The following is a 14,060-nucleotide window of genomic DNA, read 5'->3' on the forward strand; positions in this document are numbered from 1 at the left end:
GTCTTTTCTTCTCACAACCCATTTTTTTAATAAAAAAATTAACACTCTCCCAATCTCTCTCTTGAAATTGAATTCTCTCTCTCTCTCTCTCTCTCTCTCTCTCTCTCTCTCTCTCTCTCTCCCCCCTTGTATGTGTCTGTCTCCCTCTCTCTTTGTGTGTGTGTGTGTCTCTCTCTCTCTCTCTCTCTCTGTCTGTCTCTGTGTCTTGCTCTCTCTCTCTGTGTGTCTCTGTGTCTGTCTCTCTCTCTCTCGTAGACAGTGCTGATGGACCGCAGCAGGTTTCTGGACATGCAGTTGGAGCTGGAGCGCTTGGCGTTGGTGGCGTCTGTGCTGCTGATCGTGTATAACGGTGCAGGGGAGGCGATCTCAGGGCTGCCGGGCCTCGTGGACACGCTGAAGAACACGGTCAGGATCCTGCTGGCTGATCTGCACACTCCGTAAGCATGACTCTGGGGATTGCACATGGGGAGAGAGAGAGAGAGACAGACAGACACAGAAAGAGAGAGAGAGAGACACAGAGAAAGAGAGAGAGCAAGAGACAGAGCGAGAGAGACACAGACATATGGCCCTTTTCCACTACCCTTTTTCAGCTCGCTTCAGCTCGCTTCAGCCCGACACGGCTTGCGTTTCGACTACCAAAAACCAGCACGACTCAGCTCGCTTCAGCCCTGCTTAGCCCCTAAAACTCGCACGGTTTTGGAGTGGGGCTGAAGCGAGCCAAGCTGTGCCGAGTGAGGCTGGGGGCGTGAGCAGACACTCCCCTGTGCACTGATTGGTGAGGAGGAGTGTCCTCACATGCCCACACACGCCCCGCGAGCATGCTGGGATCTGTAAACACCGTAAACCCGGAAGGAGAAGAATTACGAATTACGAGAATTATGAAGCCTTATGCGCCTCGCCTCATCTATACGCTCTTGCCAGTATCTGTTGGCGTTGTCGGTGACAACAAGCCACAGCACCAAGACCAGCAACACTAACGACTCCATGTCCTCCATGTTTATTGTTTACTATTCGGGTCGTGAGACTACCGCTTAAAAGATCACTGATGTCACTGTTTGCGCTGCTTAACGACATCACGTGACGTCCACCCACTTTCGCTAACTCCACCCAATGTGTCCACCCACTTCCAGCCAGCACGGTTCAGCGCGGTTGTAGTCGAAATGCAACTCCAACAGCCCCACTCGGCTCGACTCAGCATGGCACGGCTCAGCCCAACTCAGCCGCGTTTGTAGTGGAAAAGCGGCAAAAGAGAGAGAGAGACAGACACATACAAGGGGGGAGAGAGAGAGAGAGAATTCAATTTCAAGAGAGATTGGGAGAGTTAATTTTTTTTTAATTAAAAAAATGGGTTGGTGAGAAAGCAAAAAGAAGAAAAGATTGATAGGGGGAAAAAACAAAGAGAAGCAGACAGGATACAAGCAAGGGCTTCTCTCCATACACATGTACAGGAGCGATCACTCTTACTGTGTGTGTGTGTGTGTGTGTGTGTGTGTGTGTGTGTGTGGTTGGTTTACAGGTCTTTCAAAGCAGACGAGACGTTCACCGCCATCGGAGAGAAGCTGTGTTTGGAGCTAGGGGAATGTCTGACTCAGCATGGCTTCTCACCTTTTCACCCAGACAGGCAGAACGATCTGAAAGGCCAGATTGCAGCTGTCAAGTCCCAAGATAACCCTATTCGTAAACTCGTCGGTAATTAGTTAATTCGTTTATCATAACCTTCATATTGTATAACAGGGTTTCTAATGGCTCAGGGGTAACAAAGCCTACAGGAAACGTCATAATCTTATCCACTTATCATATTTCCTGGACTACATGTGATTTTATAAAATTCATGAACTCGATCTGCTTAGAAACTTTATCCAATTGGTTCATTCTAGGGGCAGGAGATATGAGCAAAGTATCATATCCAGATATTTGAAGACATTTCTGCTTTACACAGTTTGTGTATGAGACTCCCTATGAGAAAATGTATTACTTTAGAGAAAAGTCTACAAAAATTATTCATTCGACACTGAAAATTTTACTTATTTATTTATTTAAAGATATTCAGTACAAGATTTCAACATCTAATCAGTTGCTTCGGAGTTCAAAGCTTCAACAGAAGTTGTAATTATTATACAAATACTCATTTAAAAAAAAAATAGTGATCCTATGGCGTCATAATTTTTCATTATCAGCATGATCGTTCCAGACAGATGTTTCATGTACAGAGAAGCAGAATCAACATGTTGCGTAGTATTTTTATTTTTTTTCCATAATCCATTCGGTGGCTTAATTTGAGTAAACTGAATGTAAAATGGATGAAGGGTTTGACGTTTTAAGACTGAAAAAAATTAAAAATTGCCAGGTTGGATAATGGACATTTGCATCTTCCACCATTAGCTGTTTAAACATGGTGGGATTGATTATACAGTACAACCCACTCGTGCCGCTGGAAACATTTCATTCATTCATTCATTCATTCATCATCTATTGAGGTTTTTCACCTGACGTCACAGGGTCACGTGACGCCCCGGTGTCCACCATTTTGAAGGTCAAGCTAGCTAATGTCAACAACATAGTAGCTAGTATGTTACTGTAGCAATGTTTACGTTCAGTCATTTGGATGACTGTTAAAACCTTTCAGTCTCAAGTTATTCCTTTACTGTATTTACTAGTTTACTGTAATTATGATCCGGCAGCTATTTACACCGGATCCAGTGTAAATAGCTGCCGGAGCGCGTTCCGGCTTGCTCCCCCTCAAATTAAGCAGCACGCTCCGGCTTGCTCCCGGAGTGCTCCGGCCGAGGTTCCGGAGTGCCCTCCGGCTTGCTCCCCCTCAAATTAAGCAGCACGCTCTGGCTTGCTCCCGGAGTGCTCCGGCCGAGGTTCCGGAGCGCGCTCCGGCTTGCTCCCCCTCAAATTAAGCAGCACGCTCCGGCTTGCTCCCGGAGTGCTCCGGCCGAGGTTCCGGAGTGCCCTCCAGCTTGCTCCCCCTCAAATTAAGCAGCGCGCTCTGGCTTGCTCCCGGAGCGCGCTGCTTAATTTGAGGGGGAGCAAGCCGGAGCGCGCTCCGGCAGCTATTTACACTGGATCTGGTGTAAATAGCTGCCGGATCATAATTACAGTAAACTAGTAAATACAGTAAAGGAAAAACTTGAGACTGAAAGGTTTTAACAGTCATCCAAATGACTGAACGTAAACATTGCTACAGTAACATACTTGCTACTATGTTGTTGACATTAGCTAGTGCTAACAGCTAGCTGCTAGTACACTGCTACAACACAGACACCGACCCTAATAATACAGTTCTTGGTCATTGCCTGGTAACAACAAATTTATAACGGGCCATGTCTCAACAGACTAAGAAGTTATTTCAATGACATTTAATAACATTTTGTTTATCCTGAGGACCGAAAGTAAATGAAAATGTGAACAAACCTTAGCTGTAATAAGATGGCGACCACCGGCTCCAGGGACGACCCGCTGATGTAGGCATGTTACCCAGCCTGACAAAATATTTGTAGGCATCCAAACTCTTATACGCTTTCAGATCAATACCTGTGTATGGCGATGGGTTTTTAACGACATGGGTATACAGATCATGTGGGCCGAAGTCAGGTAAAGACGAGGGCTTCGTGTACTTCCGTACGTCAGTGAACAATCCTGGTGGAAGCAGGTAAACGTCGTTCTCTAAGCCTGCTAACCTCAATTTTTGCAAATACCTCTCCCTCTGCTCGCCCTGTAAATGCCCTACGTCGCTGGATAGTGAAGGTGTTTTCTGCATCTCGCTCCTTTTTCTTTTATGTTTTTCGTTTGTCGCCTTCCTCGCATTCAAACTGATTCGAGCCGTGACGTCCAAAATGGCAGCCTCACATGACTTGGTCACGTGGGTGAAAAACCTCAATAGCGCTTATCCACTGTGGGTCACGGGTGAGCTAGAACCAATCCCAGATGACATTGGGCGAGAGGCAGGGTTCAACCTGGACAGGTCGCCAATCTGTCATGGAGCTAACACACACAGAGACAGAGAGCCATTCACACTCGCAATTTAGAGTAGCCAGTTGACCTAACCTGCATGTCTTTGGACTGTGGGAGGAAACCAGAGCACCCTGAGGAAACCCATGTAGGCACGTCGAGAACATTATAAACTCCATACACCCCTTTTCGACCAACAGAGATCGGATTCTTAAACCGGTTCCATTCAGGATTCTTTGAACCTTGGTGCCAGCTCGTGAACCAGACACATTTTGAGCAGAACTGTTGTAATCAAGGATGCGTCATGAACGGAGAGCGTTGCAAAATTCACTACAGGAGTAAATCGTAGTCGCAAGATGGCGGTCCACATTGATTATCTGTGAGCTTTTGTTCTGTTAACACAGATTTGTTTTCGGTCCTTTTTTTTTTTTTTTCCTGAAGATGTGTCCTTTTCCCTTGCGTTCTCCATTTCTGCCCGCTGCTTCCTCTCCAAACTAATGACGTCCACTGATGTCATGATTTGTGCTGGAAAAAACAGCTGTGTTTTGCTTCCAGCTGGGAACCAACTTTTTCAAGTTCCGAACCAATTTATTTTTGGTCAGAAAGCTCTGAATGGTTCAAAATTTGGTGCGCAAATCAGAACAGAACCCATTTCCTGTTAATCAAAAAATGGGGTAACAGAAAGATCCCGTTCGAGCACAAGAACCTTCTTGCTGTGAGGTGACTGTGCTGACCACGGCACTACAGTATCGCCCATCTGCTGTAAACCATATGAGGCAAATTACATAAAGCACCAGCAATGGAAGACTAGTGGCTTGTGTTTTTATTTTAAAATGATGGATATGTTTGGCCTTTTAATGCTTAATTTTTACAAGAGACAATTATACTGTATTGTCCAAAAGAATATTTGCATTTAAATTAATTTAAATTTGCTTTTAAGTTAACATTCGTCTGTCTCTCTCTCTCCGCGTCTCTCTCTTTGTCGCTCTCGGTCTCGTGCACTGTCTGTCGCTCTCTGACTCGCGCTCTCTCTGACTCACGCTGTCTGTGTCTTGCTCTCACTCTCTGACTCGCGTGCTCTTTCTCTGTGTCTGTGTCTTGCTCTTTGTCACTCTGACTTGCACACACGCGCTCTCTCTCTCTCTCTCTCTCTCTCTCTCTCTCTCTCTCTGCCTTGCACTCTCTCTGCCTTGCACTCTCTCTGCCTCGCACTCTCTCTGTCGCTCTGTCTTGCGCTCTCTCTGTCTGTGTCGCGCGCTCTGTTGCTCTCTGTGTCGTGCTCTCGCTCTCTGACTCATTCTCTCTCTCTGTCTGTCGGTGTCTCTCTCGCTCACTCTCTCTGACTTGCACATGCTGTCTCTCTCTCTCTCTCTCTCTCTCTGCCTCGCACTTTCTCTGTCTTGTGCTCTCTCTGTCGCTCTCTGTGTCATGCTCTCGCTCTCTGTCTCATATTTTCTTTCTCTCTCTGTCGGTGTCTCCCTCTTGCGTTCTCTCTCTCTCTGTCTCTCTTTGTCACTCTCTCTGACTTGCACACGCTGTCTCTCTCTCTGCCTCGCACTCTCTCTCTGTCGCTCCGTCTTGCGCGCTCTCTGTCTGTGTCGTGCTTTGTCACTCTCTGTCTCGCGCTCTCTGTTGCTCTCTGTGTCGTGCTCTCGCTCTCTGACTCATTCTCTCTCTCTCTGTCGGTGTCTCGCTCGCTCTCTCTCTCGCTCACTCTCTCTGACTTGCACATGCTGTCTCTCTCTCTCTCTCTGCCTCGCACTTTCTCTGTCTTGTGCTCTCTGTCGCTCTCTGTGTTGTGCTCTCGCTCTCTGTCTCATATTTTCTCTCTCTCTGTCGGTGTCTCCCTCTTGCGTGCTCTCTCTCTGTCTCTCTTTGTCACTCTCTCTGACTTGCACACGCTGTCTCTCTCTCTCTCTGCCTCGCACTCTCTCTCTGTCGCTCTGTCTTGCGCTCTCTCTGTCTGTGTCGTGTTCTGTCACTCTCTGTCTCGCGCTCTCTGTTGCTCTCTGTGTCGTGCTCTCGCTCTCTGACTCATTCTCTGTCTCTGTCGGTGTCTCCCTCTTGTGCGCTCTCTCTCTGTCGGTGTCTCGCTCACGCTCTCTCTCTCTCTCTCTCTGTCACTCTCTCTGACTTGCACACGCTGTCTCTCTCTCTCTCTCTGCCTCGCACTTTCTCTGTCTTGTGCTCTCTCTGTCGCTCTCTGTGTCGTGCTCTCGCTCTGTTTCATATTCTCTCTCTCTCTCTCTCTCTCTCTCTCTCTCTCTCTCTCTCTCTGTCGGTGTCTCCCTCTTGCGTGCTCTCTGTCTCTGTCACTCTCTCTGACTTGCACACGCTGTCTCTGTGTCTCTTTCTCTGCCTCTCTGTCTCTGTGTCATGCTCTGTCACTCTCTGTCTCGTACTCTGTTGCTCTGTGTTGCACTCTTGCTCTCTGACTCGTTCTCTCCCTCTTGCGCTCTCTCTCTCTCTCGGTCACTCTCTCGGATTTGCACACGCTGTCTCTGCGTCTCTTTCTCTGTCTCTGCGTCATGCTCTTGCACTCTGTTGCTCTGTGTTGCACTCTTGCTCTCTGACTCGTTCTCTCTGTCTGTCTGTCGGTGTCTCCCTCTCTCTTTTTCTGTGTCTCTGTCTTGCGTTCTCTCTCTCTCTGTCTGTCTGTCTGAGGCCTTTCAACAACACAAGACTTCTTAATACTAATCACACTTTACATAAACGAATATTTTTATTTTGTGTAATCTCTGTAGGAGTGTATTGCACTCAGAATTCAGAAATGGCAGATTCTTATCCACAGTCACACAGCCTTTCTTTTTACAGTCAGCTTTTCTCATTGTTGTTGCACAGATTCTCGGATCCAGGCCTACCTCCTGGGCTTCTTGGAGCAGAGTCCTCACAAGAGCCCTCCAGCTGTTCCCGGAGGCCTGGTTCCCATCGGCAAAGAGCTGGAGGATGTCGGGACCAGACTGAGTCACCTCGTGAACTACAACAAGCTCGTCTACTCACCGTTTTACCAGAAACTCCTACAGGATGCCGTTCAGGCCAGGGGAAGCACATCCACTTAGCCGGCATCAAACAAACCTGGCGACTAGAACGACCCAGGCAGCCTACCGTAGGGTCCTAGGAACAACTGGGTTAATGGATTTACTGATTAACTCCCCAAAGCTCACCTGCTGTCACCCTAGCCCAGGATGTATATCACGTAGAGCCTCCTATCCTGCAGTTATATCATCAGGGGGTCAGTCAGATGAACTTAAAGAATTGGTCCTGATTTAAAAAAAAAAAAAATTCATTCTTGCTTTTGTTCTGTGCCTGTTGAAAGTGGGGTCGAAATGCTCTTGGGAGATGATAATAAATCGGTTTCTATTCTTAAACCAGTCACTGACTGATATGTTGTAATACAGTGTGTTTGAACAGACTAGCTTAGGATACATGGCTCGTTGATGCGTGGCTAAAGTTGTGAAAGTGCTGTCGCTAAATAACTGGGAAAAACATGGACGCTGAGGAGAAGCTAGCTAATGAATAAGGATGACAGTTTAGCTAGCTAGGACGTAGCCGATAAGGACAGCGGAGACGAGATAAAACTCACGATTAATGACTCAACGGTAAAAACCAAATGTCCTGGGATTCCACCATGATCTGAAACCTCAAGTTTGAAATTCTGAGCTGTTGGTTGTTTCTGACTTGGGAATGAGTGAGTGCGCTTTGGAAATGTGCAAAAAATACCCTGAACACATGACCCTGTTAGAAAGTAGCACAGATATTGTGGCATTTGGAAGAACCACTGGAGATGACTTGACGTGAATGTTATTATTATTTGGAGGCCATGAGAACATGTTGAGGGCTTGAGTTAAGGTTTTTTTTTGAGCTCCATTTCATAGCCACAGAGTATTTAACTCCATAGCTATTATTATATTAAAATGAGTGAGAGAGAGAAATCAATTCAATTAGACCATTCTGGTTACAGGAACCTCAGACTTCTACCTTGGAATGACACAAACACATACTGGAGTCTGTGGTGTCGTAGCACCTTGTGCAAATTCTCCCCAAAACTACACCCCCACACCCACCAGTTACTGACAAATAAGTAACCAGAGGCCATGTACAGTATGTATGAAGTATGAGCTCCATCATGCAGGCCAGGAGTTGTTCATGACCATGAGATACCATTTTCATGAACCATTTTGGTATCTCATGGCCTCAAAATATTCTCTTTCTTATAAACTAAGCACCACGTCACCACAGGAGCTCTGTAAAAGTTCCCATAAATGCGAAGAAACCGCTAAACCAATCCATCCGAGCTGTTTTAATAAGCACCCGCTCAAAAAAAAAAACAAAAAAAACAATTGAGTTAGATTATTAGCTTCTTAATCAAACATGCCGACATGAGATCCTGGTGTGTGTGCATGCTTGAGAAAGCTGATTATTATTTTTGTGTGTGTATGAGAAGGTGTACGGAATCTGACTGGTGCCTTACTCCGTGGAGGGCTGACCTCGGTTAAATGTGCGCTGCTCTTTTCTCCGTTTAGCTTCGTGCTGGTTGTAATCGGTCCACATTTCTGGAAAAGCAGACCCTGAGCGATCTTTTTAATCTTCTTTTTTTTTCTTGAACATTTTTATGCATGTTTTACAAAGAGGTCATTTTCACATTGCTATTTGTATCTCTGTCCCAGAGAGAGAGAGAGAGAGAGAGAGAAATCCTCTATCAGCAACTTTAACTATTATAAAATGGACTTTAACATGCATTGCTCTGTGATGTAAATTCTTAAGAGTAATTATGGTTATTTAGTATTTATGACTGGGCCCAGATATTAAAGGTGAGAATCGTACAATACGATACGATGTTGTATTTTAACTGATCCTGTAGCTTAATCGTACCAACTTGTGTGTTCATGAGATGTTTGCAGCAGACGTTGAATGGATTCTATTCGCAGTTACATACTGTATAGATGTTTCTGCCTGTCATCACTGTGTACCATTTTAAGGTTGTTTTGTTACGTTTAACCCAGTAACTTTCCTTAATAAACAGGACTGCAACCAAGTTCGTCTGTTGCTCCTGTTTTCTTCATCGAAAATACACGCCGCAGCATTCCTCACACTGACCTGCTCTTACTCACTCTGAGATTTCTCTCTCTGCAGCATCAGGACAGACGAAAACACTCGGGGGAGTGCTGTGCTGTTATAGGGAAACAATCCAGGTCACTGTTAACACCCCAGAGTTGATTAGTTTCCAATCCTGGAGTGCTTTATTCCTTTTACACCACAGTAAATTTTTTATGTGTTGATACAGTAGTAAAGTTGTAGAAATGGAAAGTTAGTTCCTGTTATGATGTACATTACAGTAGCTCCGATTTCCTCTTAAAGTTAATAATATAAAAGAAGCGCTTGATGTTGCAAAGAAAGCACACAAAAAAAGGCAATGTCCTCCATCTTTAGATGTTATCATGGTGAAAAATTAAAGTTACACCTTTACACTCTGGTGCAAAGGAATGGTACTGGAGATTCCTTCCATGAATGGTTAAAAAAAAAAAAAGAAATATCTCTCTTTACGGCCTTACTTGTTTATTATTAACTGTTATTTTTCTCCAGGCGGCACGGTGGTGTAGTGGTTAGCGCTGTCGCCTCACAGCAAGAAGGTCCTGGGTTCGAGCCCCGGGGCCGGCGAGGGCCTTTCTGTGTGGAGTTTGCATGTTCTCCCCGTGTCCGCGTGGGTTTCCTCCGGGTGCTCCGGTTTCCCCCACAGTCCAAAGACATGCAGGTTAGGTTAACTGGTGACTCTAAATTGACCGTAGGTGTGAATGGTTGTCTGTGTCAGCCCTGTGATGACCTGGCGACTTGTCCAGGGTGTACCCCGCCTTTCGCCCGTAGTCAGCTGGGATAGGCTCCAGCTTGCCTGCGACCCTGTAGAACAGGATAAAGCGGCTAGAGATAATGAGATGAGATTTTTCTCCAGCTGTTGGGCCCTTGAGCAAGGCCTTAACTCTCTCTGCTCTATCATGTACCCCCTTGTTGTATGTCATTTGGAATAAGAGCGTCACGAAAGGACTGTGATGTAATGTACTCATTATTAACTTTTGTTTTTAATTATTCTTACATTTACATGACCAGCATGCTTAGCCAGAGTGACCTAGAACACCCAGCCTGGGAAGCAGTTGGGGGTTAGATGTGTTGCTCAAGGGTACTTCAGCCATTCGTGCTGGTCCAGGGGATTAAACTTGCAACCTTTTGGTCCCAAAGCTGCTTCTCTAACCATTAGGCCATGGCTTCCCCCATTATTAGTCTCTCTTTTTAGCTTACTGTCTCAAGAAAGTTTAAGGATAGTCATTTTTTTTTGAATGACACCCAAGAGACTGGGGGATCGGGAGTGGCACCTTTATAGCTGCTATAACTTTCCACGACATTAAATATATAGTGCTCTCCACAATTATTGGCACCCCTTGTAAAGATTAGAACAAAATCCACCTTTTGGTGCAGTCGCTTCATCTCACGCTGAAACGATGAGGAAAAATCCAACTTTTAATTGAAATAAATTTATTCCGAGAAAAACAAACCCATCATCAAGAAAATTCTTTTCAACAAAAAACATATGTGCTACTATTATTGACACCCCTGTATTTAATACTTTGTACACCCTCCCTTTGAGAGTAAAACAGCACTGAGTCTCTCCTATAACATTTTATAAGGTTGGAGATACAGAGCAGGGCATCTCAGACCGTTCCTCTTTACACAATCTCTCCAGATCATCCAGGGTCCTCGACCCTCTCCTGTGCCCTCTCCTCTTCAGCTCAGGCGCAGGTTTTCACTGGGGTTCAGTCCCCTGACCTGGAAACCTGTGGGCTGAGCAGGTTTTGTTAAACAACAAACATGGCTATTGTTAGTATTCGCAGACTGCCACAGATGATACGTTATCATTTGATTTATTCCTTTCTGTTTGGATGTAAAGAAATATCACAACAGCAACAAAATGCTTCTCAACAATGACCTAATCTGTCATTCAGGAGTTTTTACACCACCGTTGTACTACCTCAAATGGTCAGTAGATGGCAGTAATGCATTACATACTGGTCTCTCACTCTTTTCAGCTATAATTAATTTCACAGTTCACTTATGTATTAATCAGTACTAATAAGACTGACTATGGATTATAAGTTACATAATTCCCTAATGTGTGACACATTTATATAACATTGTAGTTTTTCCTCCTTTTGAGTCTAAAAACTACACTTCCCATAAACACACACACATTCGTTAGATTGAAGCTAATTAATCTCTACGTAATTCCCAGCAAACTCATCTTGCTTTACTTTACCGAGGGCCACTTTTAATCTTTTTACCAATCTATAAAAACATCAGTAAGTAAATAAATACATTTTCAATCAAACTTTTTTTTTTTTTTTTTGTACTGTTTAGTCCAGCCAGACAGAGGACCCGGATGTAACCTCAGTCTCTGATTGGGCCAAACGATTTCATTAGTATTCTGGGAAATGTAGTGCGTAAAAACGGACTACAAAACAGCTGTCAAGGTGAGGTTTGAACATTTTCAGGGGAAAAAATAGTGGTATGAAAGCACCAAACAAACTAATGGTTTCCAGCACAGTGAGGTCAATTTGAAAGGAAGTAAAAGTGAATAACGGAACGCTTCAGTCTGAAGCGGAGAAGTTACTTCCGCCTCCAATGATGACGTAGCACTGACGACGACGACGACGAAGAAGAAGAAGCGGAAGGAGATGATTCTGCAGCGAGCTCGCGCCTTGCTAAGTTGCAGTAGAGCAGCAAAGCAGAGCAGCGCGAGACAGGAAGTAGAAGGTTCTCGGTGAAGGGGTTTTATTTTTGAAAGGTTTTTCCTCTCTCGAAATGAAGAAGAAAAGTCACTTTTCTTGCCCAGGAGATCCTTAATTCCACTGTGGACTTATTCCGGTTTGTGAGCAGTTCAACATGAGGGAGATGACGGTGTTTTCTTTCCTCGGTGTCCAACATCAACAACAGCAGCAGCAGGAGGAGGAGGAGGAGGACAAGATGGCAGCTTGTTACAGCGAGTGTTTAGAGGCTGCTGAGGGTGGATATTAAAGCCCGGACATGTCTCTGCGGTCCCATTACAGTCGCTGGCTGTGAAGGTACGTCAACAAACAAGGTGCTGGTGGAATATTTACCTGGTTAAGTTGGCTAGTTAGAGTAGTTTAGGAGTAGTTTATGCTAGTCAACCAACAGTTGGTGGCGCGTGCTTGGGGGAAAAAAGTTGCCTCACTTGCCATGGTAACTAAACTTAAAGTTAATATTTTTTCTTAAACTTTTTTTTTAAATCACATTTCTACACAAAACCCAAACTGCTTATCCAAGACAACTTAATTGTAGTCGAGTTTCCTGCACTCCAAGGTCATTAACTATTACACGACTGTTCAAAAGTTTGGGATCACTTTGAAAGTTCCTTATTTTTGAAAGAAAAGCACTGTTCTTTTCAATGCACATCACTTTAAACTAATCAGAAATCCACTCTATACATTGCTAATGTGGTAAATGACTATTCTAGCTGGTTTTCACTCCAGTGTTCTAATGGTACAATGTGTTTGCTGATTGCCTCAGAAGGCTAATGGATGATTAGAAAACCCTTGTACAATCATGTTAGCACAGCTGAAAACAGTTGAGCTCTTTAGAGAAGCTATAAAACTGACCTTCCTTTGAGCAGATTGAGTTTCTGGAGCATATTATTATTTTGTGGGGTCGATTAAATGCTGAAAATGGCCAGAAAAATGTCTTGACTATATTTTCTGTTCATTTTACAACTTATGGTGGTAAATAAAAGTGACTTTTCATGGAAAACACAAAGTTGTCTGGGTGACCCCAAACTTTTGAACGGTAGTGTATGACTAATTTTTTTTTCTTCTTCCCCACATTGAATGTTTTTCAAGCGACTTCTCTCCCCAAGCATCTCAAATTGCTTAGAAAATAACATGGTCTGTAATTTTTTTTTTTCCTGGAAAGAGATGTTTTTCCCCTCCTTGCTGGATAAATCCCTCTGTTTCTTGAGCACACACTTTTTTCTTCAGAGTTATTTTGCTGAACATGAACTCATGCTTTTTTTTTTTGGGTTGTTTTACAATCAGGGTACGCAAGCTAAAAATCACATTTAACACTTAGTATCTTCAATATCAAAAGGCTTGACTAAATAAACTTGGTTGTTTATTGTAGCCCTGTGATAGCTCTATTTACCATGCAAAAAAAAAATTGGTGATAATGTTATTTTTGGTGAATGTATGGCAATATGTCATATTTAGCAAAATTACTCGTGTCATTTAGAAAAAGTGCTTTTTTTTTTTTTTTTTTTTTTTGACCACAGGTAGCTCCAAAAGGGATGCACTTAAATCATTCTTTATAGATAATTTTCACTGACGTCACGGCATTCCGGGGAACGCCCCCCAGCCGCCATCTTGGAGGGCAAACAAAACGGACCATCACCACTACCGGCTACATTATCTCGGACGAATTTATGAAGTTATATAGTCAGTTTTCTAAAATAAAGATCACTGTCGGCAAAATCAAGCAAACGGAAGTGCATGGACCCTTTTCAGTCACGTGACCTTCGTAAACGCGACCGCCATTTTGGACATGTAGTGGACTTCGGCTCAAATCGGTTTGAATGCGAGGAAGGCGACAAACACAAAAGAAAAAGGAGCGAGATGCAGAAAACTGTATTTACTAGTTTACTGTAATTATGATCTGGCAGCTATTTACACCGGATCCAGTGTAAATAGCTGCCGGAGCCAACGTCCGAGGTTCCGGAGCGCGCACGCCGGCTCCGGCCAGGGCCGCGAGCGAGCGCGCTCCGGAACCTCGGACGTTGGCTCCGGCAACTATTTACACTGGATCCGGTGTAAATAGCTGCCAGATCATAATTACAGTAAACTAGAATGGTATGTTAACAGCAATGTAATGCCTTTTCTGGCTAATTTTATTCGTCTTACCTCCAACAAAGTGGTCACTACACAAGCGTTGGTATGCCGCTATCCGTCTTCTCCGTCGGTCAGCATCTACCGGGATCCGATAAAATGATAACCCTTGCCTTGTTTGTTGATGGTTACTACATCCAGGTGCACAACAATATAGTGGCATGA

General features: G+C 44.3%; 2 protein-coding genes across 6 annotated transcripts in view; both read left to right on the forward strand.

The window, feature by feature from the left end:
- Positions 1-8,992, forward strand: part of tcp11l1 (t-complex 11, testis-specific-like 1) — a 55,619-nt gene extending 46,627 nt beyond the window's left edge. For all 4 annotated transcript variants that reach the window (XM_060928284.1, XM_060928281.1, XM_060928282.1 and 1 more), the window contains exons 8-10: positions 256-437; positions 1,517-1,689; positions 6,799-8,992. In XM_060928284.1, the coding sequence (XP_060784267.1) occupies positions 256-437; positions 1,517-1,689; positions 6,799-7,016 (573 nt within the window). In that variant the 3' untranslated portion in view covers positions 7,017-8,992. The remainder of the gene's footprint in view (positions 1-255; positions 438-1,516; positions 1,690-6,798) is intronic.
- A 2,723-nt stretch (positions 8,993-11,715) lies between these two features.
- Positions 11,716-14,060, forward strand: part of hipk3a (homeodomain interacting protein kinase 3a) — a 148,074-nt gene continuing 145,729 nt past the window's right edge. For both annotated transcript variants that reach the window (XM_060928286.1, XM_060928287.1), the window contains exon 1: positions 11,716-12,065. The gene's annotated coding sequence lies outside the window, so the exon portion shown is untranslated. The remainder of the gene's footprint in view (positions 12,066-14,060) is intronic.

The sequence above is a fragment of the Neoarius graeffei genome, chromosome 8, assembly GCF_027579695.1.
Source record: "Neoarius graeffei isolate fNeoGra1 chromosome 8, fNeoGra1.pri, whole genome shotgun sequence".
NCBI lineage: Eukaryota > Metazoa > Chordata > Actinopteri > Siluriformes > Ariidae > Neoarius > Neoarius graeffei.